Source organism: Elephantulus edwardii, unplaced genomic scaffold (genome assembly GCF_000299155.1).
Source record: "Elephantulus edwardii isolate Elephantulus edwardi_28Jun2011 unplaced genomic scaffold, EleEdw1.0 scaffold00419, whole genome shotgun sequence".
In the NCBI taxonomy this organism is placed as follows: domain Eukaryota; kingdom Metazoa; phylum Chordata; class Mammalia; order Macroscelidea; family Macroscelididae; genus Elephantulus; species Elephantulus edwardii.
The window spans coordinates 530870-548980 of NW_006400169.1; the positions used below are offsets into that span (position 1 = coordinate 530870).

The 18111-nt window shown below is 42.4% G+C and overlaps 2 protein-coding genes and 1 pseudogene across 2 annotated transcripts in view; all 3 read left to right on the top strand.

Moving 5' to 3' along the window:
* LOC102866468 (primary ciliary dyskinesia protein 1-like) overlaps positions 1-6117 on the top strand; it is a 274244-nt gene extending 268127 nt beyond the window's left edge. The window contains exon 23 of the mRNA XM_006902504.1: positions 6015-6117. Within this exon, the coding sequence (XP_006902566.1) occupies positions 6015-6117 (103 nt within the window). The remainder of the gene's footprint in view (positions 1-6014) is intronic.
* Positions 1662-3380, top strand: LOC102862829 (annotated as a pseudogene).
* Positions 6118-16531: 10414 nt separating the features above from the next.
* LOC102866880 (transmembrane protein 177-like) lies at positions 16532-17461 on the top strand. The gene has a single exon (XM_006902505.1). It carries the CDS (start codon positions 16532-16534, stop codon positions 17459-17461), a length of 930 nt encoding a protein of 309 aa, XP_006902567.1.
* Positions 17462-18111: the final 650 nt, after the last annotated feature.

The following is an 18111-nucleotide window of genomic DNA, read 5'->3' on the forward strand; positions in this document are numbered from 1 at the left end:
TCTTCTCCAACACCACAGCTCAAAGGCATCAATTCTCCTTTATCATCCATAGTCATTGTCCAGCTCTTTGATACAGCCTTCAATATGGATTACATCTCTACATCTAGAAGACAAAAATCTTCACTGTAGGCCAATAAGCAACATTGTGATAAATGAAGAAAAGACTGAAATTATTAATTATTTCATCTTACTTCAATCCATAATCAACAACCATGGTACCAGAAGTCAAGAAATAAAAATATGTATTGCATTGGGAAGTCTACTGTACAGGACCTCTCCAAAGTAATAAGGAACAACAATATCAGTTTAAAGACCTAGATTTTAGCTGTTCAGGCCAGGATCTTTTCAATTGCCTGCTATGAATCTGAGCGTTAGACAACAAATAAGAATGACAGAAAAAGAATCAATGCCTTTGAGTTGTGATGTTAGAGAAGAGTACTGAGTATTACATGAACTTCCATGTCTTGGAGGAAGTGCAGCCAGAGAGCTCCTTTGAAGCAAGGATGGCAAATCTTTGTCTCACATACTTTGGGCATGGTGTAAGGAAGAGCCAGTCCTTGGAGAAGGACATCATACTTGGAAGGGTAGAAGGTCAGCACAGGAAAGGAAAACCCTAGATGAGATGGATTGACATAACGACTGTGGCAATGGGGTCATGTGTGTCAGAGATGATAAGGTTGGCTCAGGATTGGGCAAGGTTCAGAATATTGTTCACTGAGTTGCTATGAATCATAACCAACTCAATAGCACATAACAACACAGCAGACAATTTCTTTAGAAGGCAGTATGCTTGTAAATCCCCATGAGTTAATATTCATTTTACCTTTGTAGCAATGCTGGGATATAGAAGTTTATATATCAGAAAAGTCTTTGGGGGTGGGGCATGAACAGGTGAGCACTCAACTAACCAAAAAGTTATCAATTCAAATCCACTTAGGAGGTCCCTAGAAGAAATGCCTGTTGGCCTTTTTTTAACTATTATTTTTATTTTATATTGTTTTACATTCAAAATTCATATACATTGTGTTTCATTTATATACACTGTGTTTCACACATTATTCACATTGTGTTTTACCTGATCATTCCTATATATTATGAAGGGTTTTTTGGGTTTTGGGTGGGTTTTGTTTTTTTATTATACTGGTTTATTTACATAGTATGAATACATTGTTTTTCACACAGGAACTTTCCCATTTTCTACACACACACACACACACACACATCCCTAGACCCATTGTACAAACCTGTAATTAACGATACTCCCCATCCTCATCCCTCTGCTTTCACCCTCCCCCCCCCTTGGATCCTCATACTCATTCTACAATAATGGTTTTATACAGTGTTTGTTCTTGTGGGACTGAGTTAGTTCACTTAGCATAATGCTCTCCAGTTCCTCCAAAGTTAGGTAGTCATTTACAAAATCATTGCTCCTGCTTGCTGTGTAGTATTCCATTATGAATGTACCATAATTTCTCAGTCCATTCAATTGTGATTGGACACCTGGGCTGCTTCCATGTTCTTGTGATCAAGAATAATACTACGCAGTGCGCAGCTCTGGGCGGAGCGGGGGCGGCCGCCGGGTCTGCGGAGCGGAGCCGGCGCGGGGCCCTTCGTCAGCCGAGAGCGCAGCCAGGGCCCAAGCCTCCGGCCTCCGCGGAGCCATGGAGATCAGCACCGAGATCAGTCGCAAGATCCGGAGTGCCATTAAGGGGAAACTGCAAGAACTGGGAGCTTACGTGGATGAAGAACTTCCTAATTACATTATGGTGATGGTGGCCAACAAGAAAAGTCAGGACCAAATGACAGAGGACCTGTCGCCGTATGGCTTCATGGTGTTTTAGATAAACTTCGCTCTGTAACAACTGAGCCCTCTAGCCTAAAGTCATCCGATACCAGTATCTTTGATAGTAGTGTGCAGTTAAACAAGAGCAGCTTCAGCCGAGGAGAGGAGAGGAGACACGAGGCGGCCGTGCCACCTCTCGCAGTTTCTAGCACCCGATCTGAAAAAAGAGATTCCAGAGTTTCCTCCAGTTCACAGGAGCAGAAAACCACTAATGTCAGACAGACTTACGATGATGGAGCTGCAACCCGGTTAATATCAACAGTAAAACCTCTGAGGGAGCCAGCGCCCTCTAAAGACATGATCGATATTAAACCTGAACCAGATGATCTTATTGATGAAGATCTCAATTTTATGCAGGAGAATCCCTTATCTCAGAAGAAACCCACAGTGACTCTGGCCTATGGCTCTTCTCGCCCTCCTATTGAAATTTATCGGCCGCCTGCAAGTCGGAATGCAGATAGTGGCGTTCAGTTGAACAGGTTACCGTTTCCACAGCAGCAGAACAGTATTCATGCTGCCAAACAAGTGGACGTCCAGAACAGCCGGCCATATGACACCGGACGTTTGTGTGAACCTGATGAGGTGCTTAACAGCTTAGAGAAGACTTACAGTCCCTTCTTTAGAAGCAGCTCAGAAAAAATGAGCATTGAGGAAGAAAATTTTCGAAAGAGAAAGTTGCCTGTGGTAAGTTCAGTTATTAAAGTTTAAAAATTCAATCGTGATGGAGAAGAGGAGGAGGAAGATGAGGACTAACAGGCAGTGTCTCCAGCAGTGTGTCAGTGCCAGCAAAGCCTGAAAGGAGACCTTCACTTCCACCTTCTAAACAAGCTAATAAGAATTTAATTTTGAAGGCTATATCTGAAGCTCAGGAATCTGTAACAAAAACAACAAACTATTCCACAGTTCCCCAGAAACAGACACTTCCAGTTGCCCCTCGAACTCGAACCTCTCAGGAAGAATTGCTTGCAGAAGTGGTCCAGGGGCAAAGCAGGAGCCCCAGGATAAGTACTCCTATGAAAGAAGATGAAGCAAAAGGAGACACCTTAGAGAAAAGTCAAGTTGAGATGAGTGAATTGACTGTGGCACAGAAACCAGAGAAACTTCTTGAGCGCTGCAAGTACTGGCCTGCTGCAAGTACTGGCCTGCGTGTAAAAATGGGGACGAGTGCGCTTACCATCACCCTGTGTCACTTTGCAAAGCCTTTCCCAATTGTAAATTTGCTGGAAAATGTTTGTTTGTTCAGCCAAATTGTAAATATGATGCAAAAGGTACTAAGCCAGATTGCCCCTTCACTCATTTGAGTAGAAGAATCCCGGTACTTCCTCCAAAACCAGCTATGCCAGCAGCATCGCCTTCTAATACTCAGCTCTGCCGCTACTTCCCTGCTTGTAAGAAAATGGAATGTCCCTTCTATCATCCAAAACACTGCAGGTTTAATACTCAGTGTACAAGACCTGACTGTGCATTTTACCATCCCACCATTACTGTCCCACCAAGACATGCCTTGAAATGGATTCGACCTCAAACCAGTGAATGACACCCAGTACTACCTGGGAGAAGATAATGAATTTTGAAAGTTGCCATCTACTGATGAAAAGACATTCTATAGACCCTGTCAAATTTTTGAAATTTGGAATATATTGCTTTCATAATATGAGTCTGTTGTCTATCTGAAGTGTCTTAATTTTTCAAGTTTGTAAGTTGTTTAGTGGCTTTAACATTGGGTGTTTTTGTTCATTTTCTTTTTATTATGAAAAGACAGTTTAGAAAAAAAAATAATAATAATACTATGAAAATTGGTATGCAAGTCTCCCTTTTGTGCCTCAGTTCTCATTTTCTCAGGATATATTCCAAGCAGTGGAATAGCTGGGTCATATGGAATTTCTATGGTTAGCAAGACATAAAAAGAAAGACCTGTGCACGCCCATGTTTACCTCAACTTTGTTTACAATAGCAAGGAGTTGGAAACAACCTAAGAGCCCATCAACAAACGAATGAATAAAGAAGCTGTGGTATATTCACACAATGGAATACTACGCTGCATTGCAAAAACAAGGAACTTCTGCAATATTATTCAAAATGGGTGACTCTGGAGGACATTATGCTGAGTGAAGTATGTCAGTCAAAAAAGGGCAAATACTGCATGGTGCCACTGTTGTAAAGCAGGACTGACCTCGGGTTTGGGAGGAAACTGAGAAGGATGGGTTCAATAATGTATACTGCATTGAAACAGATGAGGGAGAAAACTGTTTAAGAGGGAAAATTATTAGGGTTTTTTGTCATGACAGGAGTCCAGAGTGAAGGCTGTATAGTGGAGTGGACCTGGGGGGAGGGATTGTAAAACAATGAAAGAATTTTTCTTTTACTTTTCCAAGAGGGTAGTGTACTAGGGGGGAGGGTTGGGAGGGAAGAAAAGTACAACAATGAATGAATGGAAATCCAAAATCTCTATAAATTTTCATTGAAATTAATAATAATTTTCTAAAAGACCTAAAGAAATGGGAAAATGTGCTCTGCCCATGGATAAGAAGACGTAATATTGTGAAAATGGCAATCCTACAAAAAGCAATCTACATGTTCAATGCAATCCCAATACAGACACCAAATTCATTTTTCAAAGAGGTCAAAAGGGAAAGTGTCAAGTTTATTTGGAGAGGCAAGAGAGACCCTGAATAAGTAAACAATTTTGAAAACAAAAATGAAATAGGAGCCATAGCACTCCCTCACTTCAAAACTGCAGCGGTAGTAACAAAAACAGCATGATACTGGTACAGTGACAGGCACATAGACCAATGGAACAGAATTGAGAGCCCAAAAGTAGACCCAGTTACCTATGGTCAACAAGTCGGCAAAGAAATAAAATCTATCAAATGGAGAAACGACAACCTCTTCAACAAATGGTGCTGGGAAAACGGGACTGCTCCCTAGAGAAAGCTTAAACAGGATCCACATCTCACACCATACACAATCAACTCAAGGTGGATCAGAGACCTTGGAATAAAGCCCCAAACCATAAAGTTCATAAGAGACAAACTGGGATCAAGCTTAGAAGGCCTAGTATATGTTATAAAGAGACTGCTAGATATAGCCAGAACTGCACAATCTGAAGAGGATAAAATTGATGAATGGGACCTTCTAAAGTTAAATCCCTGTGCACATCAAAAACTTTTTCCAACAGGGTGAAAAGAAAACCTACCAACTGGGTACAAACATTTAACAATAAATTGTGTTTTATAAAATTAATCACCATTGATCCATGCTCACCATTGCTTCACCTTTTTTAGGTCCCAACTGGATCTTTTCTAATTCTTTCACCACTTCCCTCTGCCCACCAAACTCAGCAACTTCATGATTTCCCCTCTCTTTACCCCAGACCTCCTCTCCCTCCCCATCCTCTTTGGACTTTTGTACACATCTTACTAGTAATCCTTCTATTTTTGCAATAATGGTCTAATACAATGTTTGTTTTTATGAGACTGAGGAGCAGAAGAGCATTCATAAACTGTGAAGCTCCTAGACACAGCGAAGGGATGATGACAAGGACCTTTCCCCAGAGCTGATATGGAGAGAAAGCCTTCCCCTGGAGCTGGTGACCTGAATATGGACTTCTACCCTCTTAAACTATGTTGTTGTTGTGTACCTTTGAGTCAGAACTGAGCCACAGCTGACTCTCCAGCATATTTTCAGAGGCAGTTAATCACATGGGAGGAGATTGCCCATCCTTCTCCCTCAAAGCAGCTGGAGTCCTCAAACCACATGTCTTTAGGATTACAATTCAGTTTCTTGCCACTAGGCCACCAGAGTTCCCAGAATAAATTTGGGAATCATCATGAAACAGATCCTTTAAAATTTAGGTAATATCTACAATATTGTTGTTTGTTGGTTTTACCATCAAATCGGAACCAACCCATAGCAGACCCTACAATATTAGAGACTGGTAAAGCAGAACCCAGGTTTGTGTTACTTCAGAACTTAGTTTTTTCATTGTAATTATAGCTAAGCACCCACACGTACACATATACACCTCTATACTAAACCTCACTGAATGCATGCATGGACTGTGCTAGGTCCCACAGAAGAGCACTGGTGAGTGACTGAGCATGTTTTTAATTGCTTTCCTATTCCTTGTGGGTGTTTTGTTGTTTGTTTGTTTATTTGTTTCAATTTATAGAGATGTAAAAGATCAAGGACCTGAGAAGGCAGGAGAAAAAGTGCTTGAAGAGATGAAGAATCTGCGGGGGAAAGCTCTCAATCCATACCTGATTCTAGAATAAAGACTGACACTGGTCAGCTCTATGCCTCTTGCGTCACACTGTGCTCCTTTCTAACCCATTTGCATTCTAACTACTTTTGACAATAAAGTTCCTGGAAAAATAAATGTGCATGCTAGATTTATAAATCATCCCTTTCACTTTGGCTTCTTGAGTACTGCTAACTTTTTCAGCTACTACCAGAAAAAACAGTATTGGTGTGTTCACGATAGCCCAGATAGCTCTCACTGTGGCAGACTGATCAGAGAGGACTGAGACTAGGAGGATATCCTGGGAAGTTTGGTTTCCAAACTGGCTTGAGAAGCTGTACTTATGTTATTCTACCACCTTCTCACAGCAATAGCAGCTCAGGCCTTCTTGATAGCACACAACAAGTAAAAGGAGCAAATGCAGCTCCCAAATCTGACCACAATTAATTTTACAAAAAGAACTGTCCTTATTAGTAACATCACAAGTAATAGCTACAAAATCAGACATAGCACCCTACTCTGCTGTTCTACTAATCACAAGGTCCAATGTTTGTTGAAACTTGACTCACAGACATTATTTTATTCACAGTTGTGAGACTTATTAAGGAAATAGGTTGGGGTTAGGGAAGGCAAAGGATATCATACAGTCAAATTCCGATTTTGTCCAGCAGTTCTAAGCCAACTGAATAACAAGATGGAATTCCGCAATTCTTTCAGATAACTTCTTAATCAACAAGTGAAAAGTCCAGCTTCCACCTAGCAACATAAATGCAAGAAGCCTCTGGTTTCCTCAGTTGTACAGTAAGCTTTGTCTCATTGCAGTCACAAGTTAGCGCTTCTTCAGTAGTCCAACAAGCAGAACCTTCAAATCTGGCTCCATCTCCAAGGGTCAATTAAGCTACACCTCTCTAAAGGCTCTCTTTGATCAGGTTAGCTCTCGCTCTTGTTGGCCTCACAGCTGTTAATGATTTTAAAGATGTTGATCAACTCCAGCTGCAGTTGATGCAGCTGGAGACCACACCCCCAGAGCCATGGCTAAGAGGGTCATTCTCAACTTCCTAAAACCATACCAACAAGACAAATTCTGATCCATGGTAACCCAGTGTGCATCAGAGCAGAACTGTGTTCCTCAGGGTGTTTGGGTGTTTTTTAAATTAATATTTAGAAACCATTTAATCCACTGATCATTTTATTGACTGGTTTTAGAACTAGATCATCAGGTCTTTCTTTCAAGGTGCTCTGGGGAGACTTGAAACTCTAATCTTTCCATTTCTTCTGAACACATTAACAGTTTGTGCCATTTAGGGACAAACCTACATCAACACATAGAATCAAACTCTGACAGGGACTGAGGATTCACCATGTGTTCCTGCCTACCTCAGCCTCATCTCTCCCCACATCCTCACTTTACAGATCGACCTCAACTCAGCTCATTGCCATTGAGTCAGAACCGACTGTTAACTGATCTCTCCCTCCTCATTGGGTTTCCAAGGCTGCAAATCACATGTGAGGAGATTGCCCATCTTTCTCCTGCAGAGCACCCATAGGCTACTCTTTGTGACCTCCATGTGCTCTACCTCTGCCTGAAGCATATTAACACATGGTCTTCTCTCTGCCTGAAACACTCACTCCAGTTCTTGCCTTGCTCTCTAAGCCTTCCTATCAGACCTACTTCTCCCAGGAAGCCCCGACAGATCCCTCAGCCCTCTTCTTTCTCCTCTAAGCTGTTAGGTTTTCTCTACTTCCCCCTGTCCTGTCCTTCGCCTCTAGATGGCAACCTTCGCGTTCACTGACCATAACTTTGTTCACGTACATCACTAGCTCTTAACAGTGTAGCTTGTACATAAGATCTCAAGAAATAGGAATTGTTTCCAGCTCTTTGCTATTGCAAACAAAACTTAAATAAACATAGGTGTGCATATATCAGCTTGGGTGGCGATTATGGTTTCTTTAGGGTAAATTTCCAGTAGTGGAATTGCTGGGTCAAATGGTATCTCTATTTTCAACTTTTTGAGAAAGCACCATAAACAGCCTTCCATAGTGCTTGCATCATTTTACTCTCCCACTAACAGTGAATAAGAGTTCCAGTTTCTCCGCAACCTCACCAGCATTTGACGTTTGCTATTCTGTTAAATTTTGCTATTCTTACTGGGGTGAGATGATATCTCATAGTTGTTTTGATTTGCATTTCTCAGAGCTAGGGATTTTGAACATTTCTTCATGTGTTTGTTTGCCATCCGAAAATCTTCTTTGGTGAATTGTCTGTTCATATCCTGTGACCATTTTTCAATTGGGTTATTTACCTTTATCTTGTTGTGGTGCTCGAGTATTTTATAAATTCTAGATATAACTCCCTTGTCTGACATGTCATTACCAAGGAACTCATGAAATATTATGCAAAGTGAATGGATGACCCTAGAGGACATTATGCTGAGTGAAATATCTCAGTGACAAAAGGACAAATATTGCATAGGGCCACTGTTGTAAAACAGAACTGACATCGAGGTTGAGGGAAGACAGAGAAGGAGGGGAGGAATGATGTATACTGCCTTGAAACAGATGAAGGAGAAAATTGTTTAAAGGGGATATATGATTGGGTTTTAGTGTCATTACAGGAGTCCACAATGAAGGCTGCACAGTGGAGCAGACTTGGGGGGAGGGTTTGCATAACAATGAAAGAGTTTTACTTTTCCATGAGAAGAGTGAATTGGGGGAGGGGTTGGTAGGGAGAAAAGTGCAACAATGAATGACTGGAAACCCTAAATCTCTGTAAACTTTCATTAAAATTAATAAAAAAATAGGAATATGCTTTCTATATCTAGTAATTCATTCATATCTTTTGTGCCTTGATATAAAAAAAGACAGCCACAAGTGAGATTCAAGAAAAAGAAGCATAATGAGGGAAGGAGGGTGTTGTGCAGACAGAATCCAGGGCCTATAACTCAATATTGCAGTACACAGTAGATAGAGTATGTTAAAACCAATGAAAGAAATAGTATATATTGTGACATTTAGAGAAGCTGGTGTTTTGTAAAGACAAGAACAAATTGAAAATCTTTTATATTAAAACAAAATAAATGTATGGGCTCAGTAAAATTGGAATTTAATTGTAAATAATGAGAAAAGCTCACAACATTTAAACAAAATTATTTCTTGCTCTGACTTACAGTGGCCTTTCTGTTGGTTTCATCTACCCTCAATATCAAGTAGAGTTATCTAATGCCCTTTGTACCCATATTTTTGTCTCAAATGAAAATTTCCAGGAAAAGTAGTAAGGAATTCTTGAAAATTTGCTAATATTTTGGAACTAAGATAGCTAAGATGGATTTGAAGTACCATCTTGTCACCAGAAAGCCAATATGTTTCTCAAGATAGGTAGGGTAATTTTTAAAGATAAAAGAGATTGTTGAAGGGGGTTCCCACTAGTCAAGTTGTGACCATTGTGGCAATAAGAAGAAAGTAGAGCTGCATGAGTCATGTCAAAAGAAAAGCATGCATGAATATTTAAAATATTGTATATATTAGCCAATTCAAACTACATGTGTACTGTATTTAAACTTCAATCAAAAACAAAATGTTATAATTACAAACCAACCTATAAAAAGATTTATTGAATCTGAAAGGAGTACTGTTGGCCTAGTGGTAAGAGGCTGCACTGAGATCCCAAAGGAATGCAGTTTGAACCCACTGGCTGCTCTGCAGGAGAAAGATAGACAATCTGCCCCTTTGCTATTAAACTGCATCTGAAAGCCCATTGGAGGGTCAGCTTTGGGTCAGCTCCAACTCAACAGTACTCAAAAACAACAAATAACAATCTGAAAGGAGATTCAGAATCTTCATAGCTCAACTTAAAGAACAAGTACTTGTGAAAGACTTTGCTATTTATGAGAGAGAGACTCCTGGACTCTTCTACAAGGAAATGCATAACTATTTCACTAGTGTCTCTACACACAAGATCTCATTGTTAAGACCTGAAATGATGGTTGTGTGCCTGCTAGTTTGAATGAGTATTATTTGTAATTTTAAGGAAAATAAAAAAAATCTACTTTGAGAATATTGACAGCTTCAGTTTGCTTGGTTCTACAACCAACACTCTTGGTGCCAGAAGCCAGAAAATTAAAAGACAAATTGCATTGGGAATGTCTGCTGTCAGAGACCTCTCTGGGATGCTGAGGAGCAACGATGTCAGTCTAGAGACTAAGGCGTGCCTGATACAGGCCATGGTCTTTGCAATTACTTGCTATGCATCAGAGAGCTGGACAATGACTAGGGATGATAGGAGAGTTGATGCCTTTAATCTTTGGTGCTGGAGAAGAGTATTGAATATACCATGGACTGCTGGAAGAACAGAGAAGTTCATCCTGGAGAGGGTGAAGACAGGCTGCTCCTTAGAGGCAAGGATTCTGAGGCTCCATCTGACATACTTTGGACATGTTTAAAGGCAGGATCAGTCCTTGGAGAGGGACATCATGCTTGGGAGGGTGGAGGGACAGCACAGGAGAGGAAGACCCTCGATGAGATGGGTTGATTCTGTCACTGGAGCAATGGAGATAGGCGTGTCAGAGACTAAGATTGGCAAGGGATAGAGCAGGGTTTAGAGCTATTGTACATAGGATCTCTATGAGTCACAAGCAACTCAACAGCACATAACAACAACAACACCTGATAAAGCCTAAGAGAACAAATAAGTGTCCTGGAGAGAGTGAAATCAGACTACTCCTTGGAAACAAGGATTTTTGAAGATATGTTTGACGTACTTTGGACATGTTGCAAGAAAGGATCACTCCTTAGAGAGGCACATCTTGCTTGGAAGGGTGGAGAGACAGCACAAGAGAGGAAGACCCTGATTGAGATGGATTAACTCAGTGACTAGAGTAATGGGGGTAGGTGTGTTAGAGACAATGAGATTGCCTCAAGATGTAGCAGGGTTCAGACATGTTGTGCATAGAATTGCTATGAGTTGGAGTTGACAGCACATAACAGTGTAGGACTGTGATGCTGGTTAGGTTTCAGTGTAATAACAATGTTCGTAACCAATCTACAGTTATAACTGTGCTACACTTTGAAGAACTGATGCCTTGAGTTTTGGTGCTGGAGAAGAGTATTGAACATAGTATCATCAGACAGAAGAACGAATAGGTCTGTCTTGGAGAGGATGAAACCACATTTCTTCCTGCAGGCAAAGATTTTTGAAGCTGTGTCTCACATATTCTGGGCATGTGGCCAGGAGGGACCAGTCCTTGGAGAGGGCATCATGCTTGGAAGGGTAAAGTGACAGCACAGGAGAGGAAGATCCCCCATGAGATAGATTTACACGATGCCTGGGGCAACGAGATTAGGTGTGTAGGAGTCAGTGAGACTGGCTCAGGATAGGGCAGGGTTCAGACTATTGTACATAGGGTCTCTATGAGTCGCGGGTGACTCAATGGCACATAACAAAAACAAGTGAATCTATTAAATTTCTGTATTTTATTGAATTTATAAGAGCTACTTTTCTAAGAATCAACTAAATTGCAGAAACTGAGGAGGACCTGAAGTGCTTGCTGCAGAAGGTCAAAGACTGCAGCCTTCAAAATGGATTGAAGCTCAACATCAAGAAAACAATGATTCTCACCACTGGGACAGTTGGTAGCATCATGATAGACAATGAAGAGATTGAGACTGTTAACAGCTTCAGTTTGCTTGGCTCCACAATTAACATTCTTGGTACCAGCAGCCAGTAAATAAAAAGATGAATTGTATTGGGAAAGTCTGCTGTCAGGTACCTCTCCAGAGTACTAAAGAGCAACGATGTCAGCCTGAAAACTAAGGTGCACCTGATCCAGACCATGGTCTTTGCAATTACTTGCTATACATCAGAAAGGTGGACAATGACTAGGAATGAGAAAAGAATTGATGCCTTTGAACAAACAGATTCGTCCTAGAGAGGGTAAAACATGGGTGCTCCTTGGAGGCAAGGATTCTGAAGCTTCATCTGACATACTTTGGGCATGTTGCAAGGAGGGACATCATGCTTGGGAGGGTGGAGGGACAGCACAAAAGAGGAAGGCCCTTGATGAGATGGATTGTTACAGTGACTTGGGTAATGGTGGTAGATGTGTCAGAGACAATAAGTTTAGCACACAACAAAGTAAATTTGAAAGTACAGTTTTAATGTAAAGGAATTTGATCAATTAAGGATGAAGTGTTTTTAAATGCTGTCCGGTGGATTCCAACTCCTAGTGCCTGTAACAGAACAAAGCACTGCCCAATCCTACGTCGTCCTCATAACTACCACTATGCTTGAGCTCACTGTCACAGTTACTGTGTCAACTCATCTCATAAAGAGCCTTACTCCTTTTTTGCTGACTTTCTACTTGACCAAATATGATGTCCTCTAGGGACTGGAATACCCAAAGCATTAGAGACAAAGTCCTCTCATCTTCACTTCTAAAGAGATTTCTGGCTACACTTCTAAGACATTTTTGTTCTTTTGGAAATCCATGATATATTTAATATTCTTTGCCATCAACACAATTCAAATGCATTGATTCTTCTTTATTCTTCTTTACTCACTGTCCAATTTTCTTTTTTTTTTTTGTTTACTTGGGTTTTCTTTAAATAATTTTTTTATTTTAATTTCAGCAAATATTCTTACAAAGAAGTTAGATTTTCTTTCATTCATTGTTGCCCATTTTACCCCCTCACCCTCCCTTCTCCTCCCCTAGTTCACTTTTTTAAAAAAATATTAATTTATGCACAGTTGCCTATCTCCAGCCCTCACTCCCCCCAAGTCCTCTTTGAAATGATATACCTCTTCTTCTGGGCTGTTGTCATATGTATAACACCTAATCATATTTTAGACAGTTCTTTCCTTCATCTGTTCCAATACAATGGTCATTATCTATCCACTCTTATCCTATTCTCCTCCCAACCCTGTCAGACCTGCTCTATAACAGTGGGGCTGTGCATTATTTGTCCTTTTGTGGCAAATATTTCACTCAGCATAATGTCCTCCCAGGTCCTTCACGCTGTATAATGTTTTATTAGTTCATAGTTTTTCAGTGCTACATAGTATACCATGGTGTTAATATACTATCGTTTTTCTGTCCATTATTTGTTAATAGATGCTTAGGTTGCTTCCATCGCTTTGCTATTGTAAATAACAAAGCAATAATCATGGGTGTGCATGTATTTGTTTGGATGATGGTTATGGTTTCTTTGGGTAATATTTCTAGTAGCAATGTCGCTTGGTCAAATACTATTTCTATTTCCAACTTTTTGAGAAACTGCCAAACTGCCTTCCATAGTGGTTATACCATTTTATACTCCCACTAACAGTGAATAAGGGTTCCAATCTCTCCACAATCTTACCAGCATTTATTGTTTGCTGCTCTGCTGAACTTTGCTATTGTTACTGGAGTGAGATGATATCATAGTTGTTTTGATTTGCATCTATTTTAGAGCTAGGGATTTTGAACATTTCTTCATGTGTTTGTTTGGCATCTGCATGTCTTCTTTGGTGAAGTACCTATTGGTATCTCATGCCCATTTTGCTATTGGGTTGTTTACCTTTCTCTTATTGAGGTTCTGGAGTCTTCTAAAAATTTCAGATATGAGTCTCTTATCAAATATGTCATTACCATATTTTTTTTTTCAATCTGTGCCTTCCTTTTTACCCTTTTGGAGAACTTGTTTGTTTGGTTTCTTTTTTATTTGTGTAGGGATTTGATTCTTACAAGGTCCCACTCATCTACTTTATTCTCTCCTAGTTGTAGGTTTTTCATTACACTAGGAAGACTGTTCATACTGTGGATTAAGGCTTTCTAGAGATCTTCTAAGCTTTTCTCTAATGAAATTTACAGTCTTTCATTTTACTCCTAGGTCCTTAATCCACCTTGAGTTGGTTTTTGTATATGGTGTGAGGTGTGGATCTTCCTTAAGTTTTCTACAGATGGTTTTCCAGTTTTGCCAAGATCATTTATCCTCACTTAATTGATTTAATGTCCTTGTCAAAAATCAGTTGAGCATAGGTAGATGAGCTGATTTCTGTGTTCTCAATTCTACTCCATTCATCTATGTGTCTGTAACTGTTCAAGTACCATGCTGTCTTGACCACTGCAGCTGTGTAGTATTTGAAATCAGGGAGTGTGATACCTCCTACTTTGTTTCTCTTTTTTCAGGAGTGCTTTGCTTATCTGGGGTCTCTTTCTATTCCAAATAAAATTAAATTGCTTTTTCCATCTCGTTGAAGATCTGTGAACTACAGTGTAATAGTGGACTTGTGCATATCAGAAATTGTGAGGATGGAACAGTTCAGATCAGTTGTTCATAAGATTACTCTGAGTCTTAGTTGATTTAGTAGCACTACAACAACATCACCACTATCTAATTCCTTCACTCCAATAAGAAACCCTTCCCCTGGGTGCTGCATTCTGTTTAAATGCACCATGGTTAAGGGCTGCTAATTTTCCTAAGTCCAGCCCAAATAACACATACCTTGGATCTCTTACATCCCTACCCAGAATATGTTTGAGGGCACCCAAGAGAGTGCTGGAATGGAAGGAAAAGCCAATATCACTGAAGAGAATTTGCAAGAATGTAAGAGGGAAGGCACGCATTTCCAGTCCACCAGCTGCTCCGAAGGAAAAGGACGGATATTCTCCTCCAGTGTAATTTACTGACTCTGAAAACCCGCTGGAGGGTCTGACTAGGTAATATTTAACAATAGGAGGGATGACGGGAAATGGGTAGGAATAAGTTTCTATCCTGTTGTGATCCATATCATATAAGCTCCAAGCCTGCTTCTTGGCCTATAAAATGAGGATAATCTACTTCAGGGATCATTCAGCTTTTTCATTCTTTAGGCTTCATTAGTCATATGGCAGTTGCAGCGTCTCAATTCTGCCCTTGCAGTAGGAAAGAGGCAGTTACGGACAATATATAAAGGAATGAACATACAAAAAAACTTCATCAAAACAGGTGAAAGCATGGTTCGAGGCAGGCAGTCTCCTAATCTACCTCACAGAGCTTTGGTAAGGTAATGTGGCAGATAGGATGCTGCTCTGTGTGGAGCCCCTGGGATGAGTCTTGGGAGAGAGGGTGCTGCAGACATAGTGATAGATAGCTCAGCATGTCTGCCAGGTAAGAAAAGGCACGGGCCTGCCACTCAGACGGGTGGTACACCCTGAGGAATTGCCATAGACCTCGCAGGGTGGTCACCTTGATGGAGGTGACCCAGTTTTCCAGAAGTTTAAAGGGAGGACACCACCTGTGGGCAAGGTGAAACAACAAAGTAGCAGCCAGCCTTGAGCATCACGCTACCAGAAAACTGGCTGCAGACTCAGCTTAGAAAGTTAAAGAAGGGCTAATGACAAAGAGTCTGGCCCCTAGAGATAGCCAAGACTATGTCACTGGCTCAGCAACCACTTCTCCGATTCCTTCCTTTAGAATCAAGCCCCGCCCCCAAGAGCCCCAGGACCCGGAGCTCCCTGCCACCCCGCCACCACGACCCCTGAAGCCCCGCCTGCCATTGTCCCAGACCCGCATGACTGACGCTACCCTGCGCTCGGGAAGCGGCAGACCGTGAGGGCCCAGGTGAGGGCACCGGGCAGGCTGATGGGCTGTGGTGGACTGTCCGTGATGGCTGCCTAAGTCAGGGCACCAGTGTGTGAGGGCTAGTGGACTCTCCGTGATGGCCGCCGAGGTCAGGGGCCCCGGGCGGGGTGACGAGTTGTGGTGGATTGTCCATGACCGAGGTCAGGACACCGGGCAGGTGAGGGCTGTGGTGGACTGTCGTCTGTGATTGCCTGTCCGTGACAGGTGCCGTGGTGAGGGCACCGGGCGGGGTGACCGTCTGGCCGCAGCACGAGATTGGCATCCTTCAGGTCCAAGAGGGCAGCCGGTCTAGGAGATGCCCCCGAGGGGCCTGGTAGTCTTGGCGTTTGCGGCCCTTCTTGGAGAAAAGAAATTAAAATAAATGTCTTCTCAACTCTAGTGACTATCCTAGGAGTTTTGTATGGAAATCAGTGAGGTGATACACTTTACGCCACCCTGCGGTTCTTGTTAGTAGAAACTTCCTTGCCATCACTTTTTCTCAGAAACATTTTGCACTTTATCCAAAATGGAATAATACTGAATTTTTAAAAAAAAAATTTTTAACGGACCTAATTTCCAGACGAAATGAGTGGGGGCCCGGGATGTGTTTCAAAATAAATGAAGAAGGCATGAGTAAAAGGAAGGAGCCCATGAGCATGGTTGAAGTTATTTGTATATATACCTTTGTATAAAATGTTTTCTGAAGTGAAGAGTTGAACCTGGAGCCTGTAACCAGTTATAGTAAGGCCCACACTGAATTGCCTCGTGTACCTGGACAGATGTGTACCTGGAGAGTGTAACTCCAAAGCAACGATGGGGAACATATGCTGATGTCTCTCTCTCTTGGCTCAGGTGGTCATGTGGCTGGACTCATGGCTGGTCCCTTGAGGTGGGCAGCGGCGTTCATACAGAAACACAAGACGGGCCTCCTGCTGTCTTCCTGCGCAGGCCTCTTTGGGTCCCAGGTTTCATACCACCTCTTTCCAGATCCCGTGGTCCAATGGCTGTTCCAGTACTGGCCTCAGGGCCAGCCTGCCCCCCTCTCCCTGGAGCTGCATAGCCTCTTCCAAGAGGTGCTACAGGACATGGGCATCCCCTCCAACCATCGCTACAAGGCCTTCACAACCTTCACCTTCCAGCCTCTGAGTGCTGGCTTCCCACGCCTCCCATCTGGAGCTGTGGTGGACATCCCAGCCAGCTTCCTTGATAGAACAGTGTCCACCATTGACCAGCCTCTGGTGATCCATGGGCAGGAAGTGAACTGGCAGAGCCCACCAGGTGCCCAGCTGAGAGAGGCCCTAACCCTGTCACATGATGCCCAGAAATTTGCCTTGGCCAGGGAGGTAATGTACTTGGAGAGCAATGCAGCTGCCCTCCAGGCCCTGCCAACCCCAGCTTGCCTGGCAGGGACCTGGGTGCTCAGTGTGAGTGCTAAACAGGCACTGGGACTTTATGGAGGACCAATGACCTTACGGGCTGCTTTCAACTTGGTAGCAGCAGTGGTGGGCATTGTGGCCGATGCCTTATCCACAGACTCAGTGACTCATGCCCTGGAAGGCTGGCTGGACTACCACTCAGCCTCCCTGTCTACAGCCTATGCACAAGGGGGAGTGGAGTTCTATGAAAAGGTTCTTTCTGGTAACCTGGCTCTCCGTAGCCTCCTGGGCAAATGGGAGAAGCTGTATTCACCCAGTGGGAATATCATTCCCAGACACTGGTTCCGCATCAAACATGTTCCTTACACTGCCCGCCGGGACTCTGTGCTGCTGGTGTGGAGAGAGCTCAAATCAGGCCACTCCTAAGGGGTCATCACAAAGTTCCAGCTCTACAGGTCCTACCCTGCCATGACTGGGCAGCATTCTTGGGGCCTCAGCCTGCATAGCCCAGTGGTAGAAATAACCCGGGCTTTGTTGTTAAATGCCTTGGGTAAAAATACCTTGGAATCTACTCCCTCCTTCTCTCAACTTGTGAACTCTGTAACATTGCTTGTGTGTCTCTATGAGCCTAAGCTTTGACTTCCTAAGCTGTAAAATTAGGATAATGAAAACTAACTTGGAAGCTTGTGGAAATTTAAGAAAACGTTAGCATAAAGATCATGAATGCCTGGCAGAGAGTGTTCCATAAATAGATGGGCAGTCTTTCCACAGTCTTTGAAAGTCTTTGGGGCCAGGCCATACATTCAGCAACAGAGGTGACTGCAAGATGGATAGGATGTGAATACTTCATAGAGGAAGAACCAACTGATATATCCCAGTTCTCAGATTTAATAAGCCACAATGAGAGGTTAGTGTGGGGCACAATTGCTGAGGAAGATGAGCTTGAGGTGGGACTTTTAAGGGCAAAGTAGCAGGGCCCTGTAGACACAAGAGGTACTAAAAAATGTCTAGAAAGCCTGCAGGGGTGCTAGAGCTCCTGCCATCTCTTAGTCTGCAAAGGAGGCCAAGAGTTTTCC

What these genes read in the sequence shown, in the direction of transcription:
- LOC102866880 (XM_006902505.1), top strand. Translation starts at nt 16,532, where the DNA reads ATGGCTGGTCCCTTGAGGTGGGCAGCGGCGTTCATACAGAAACACAAG.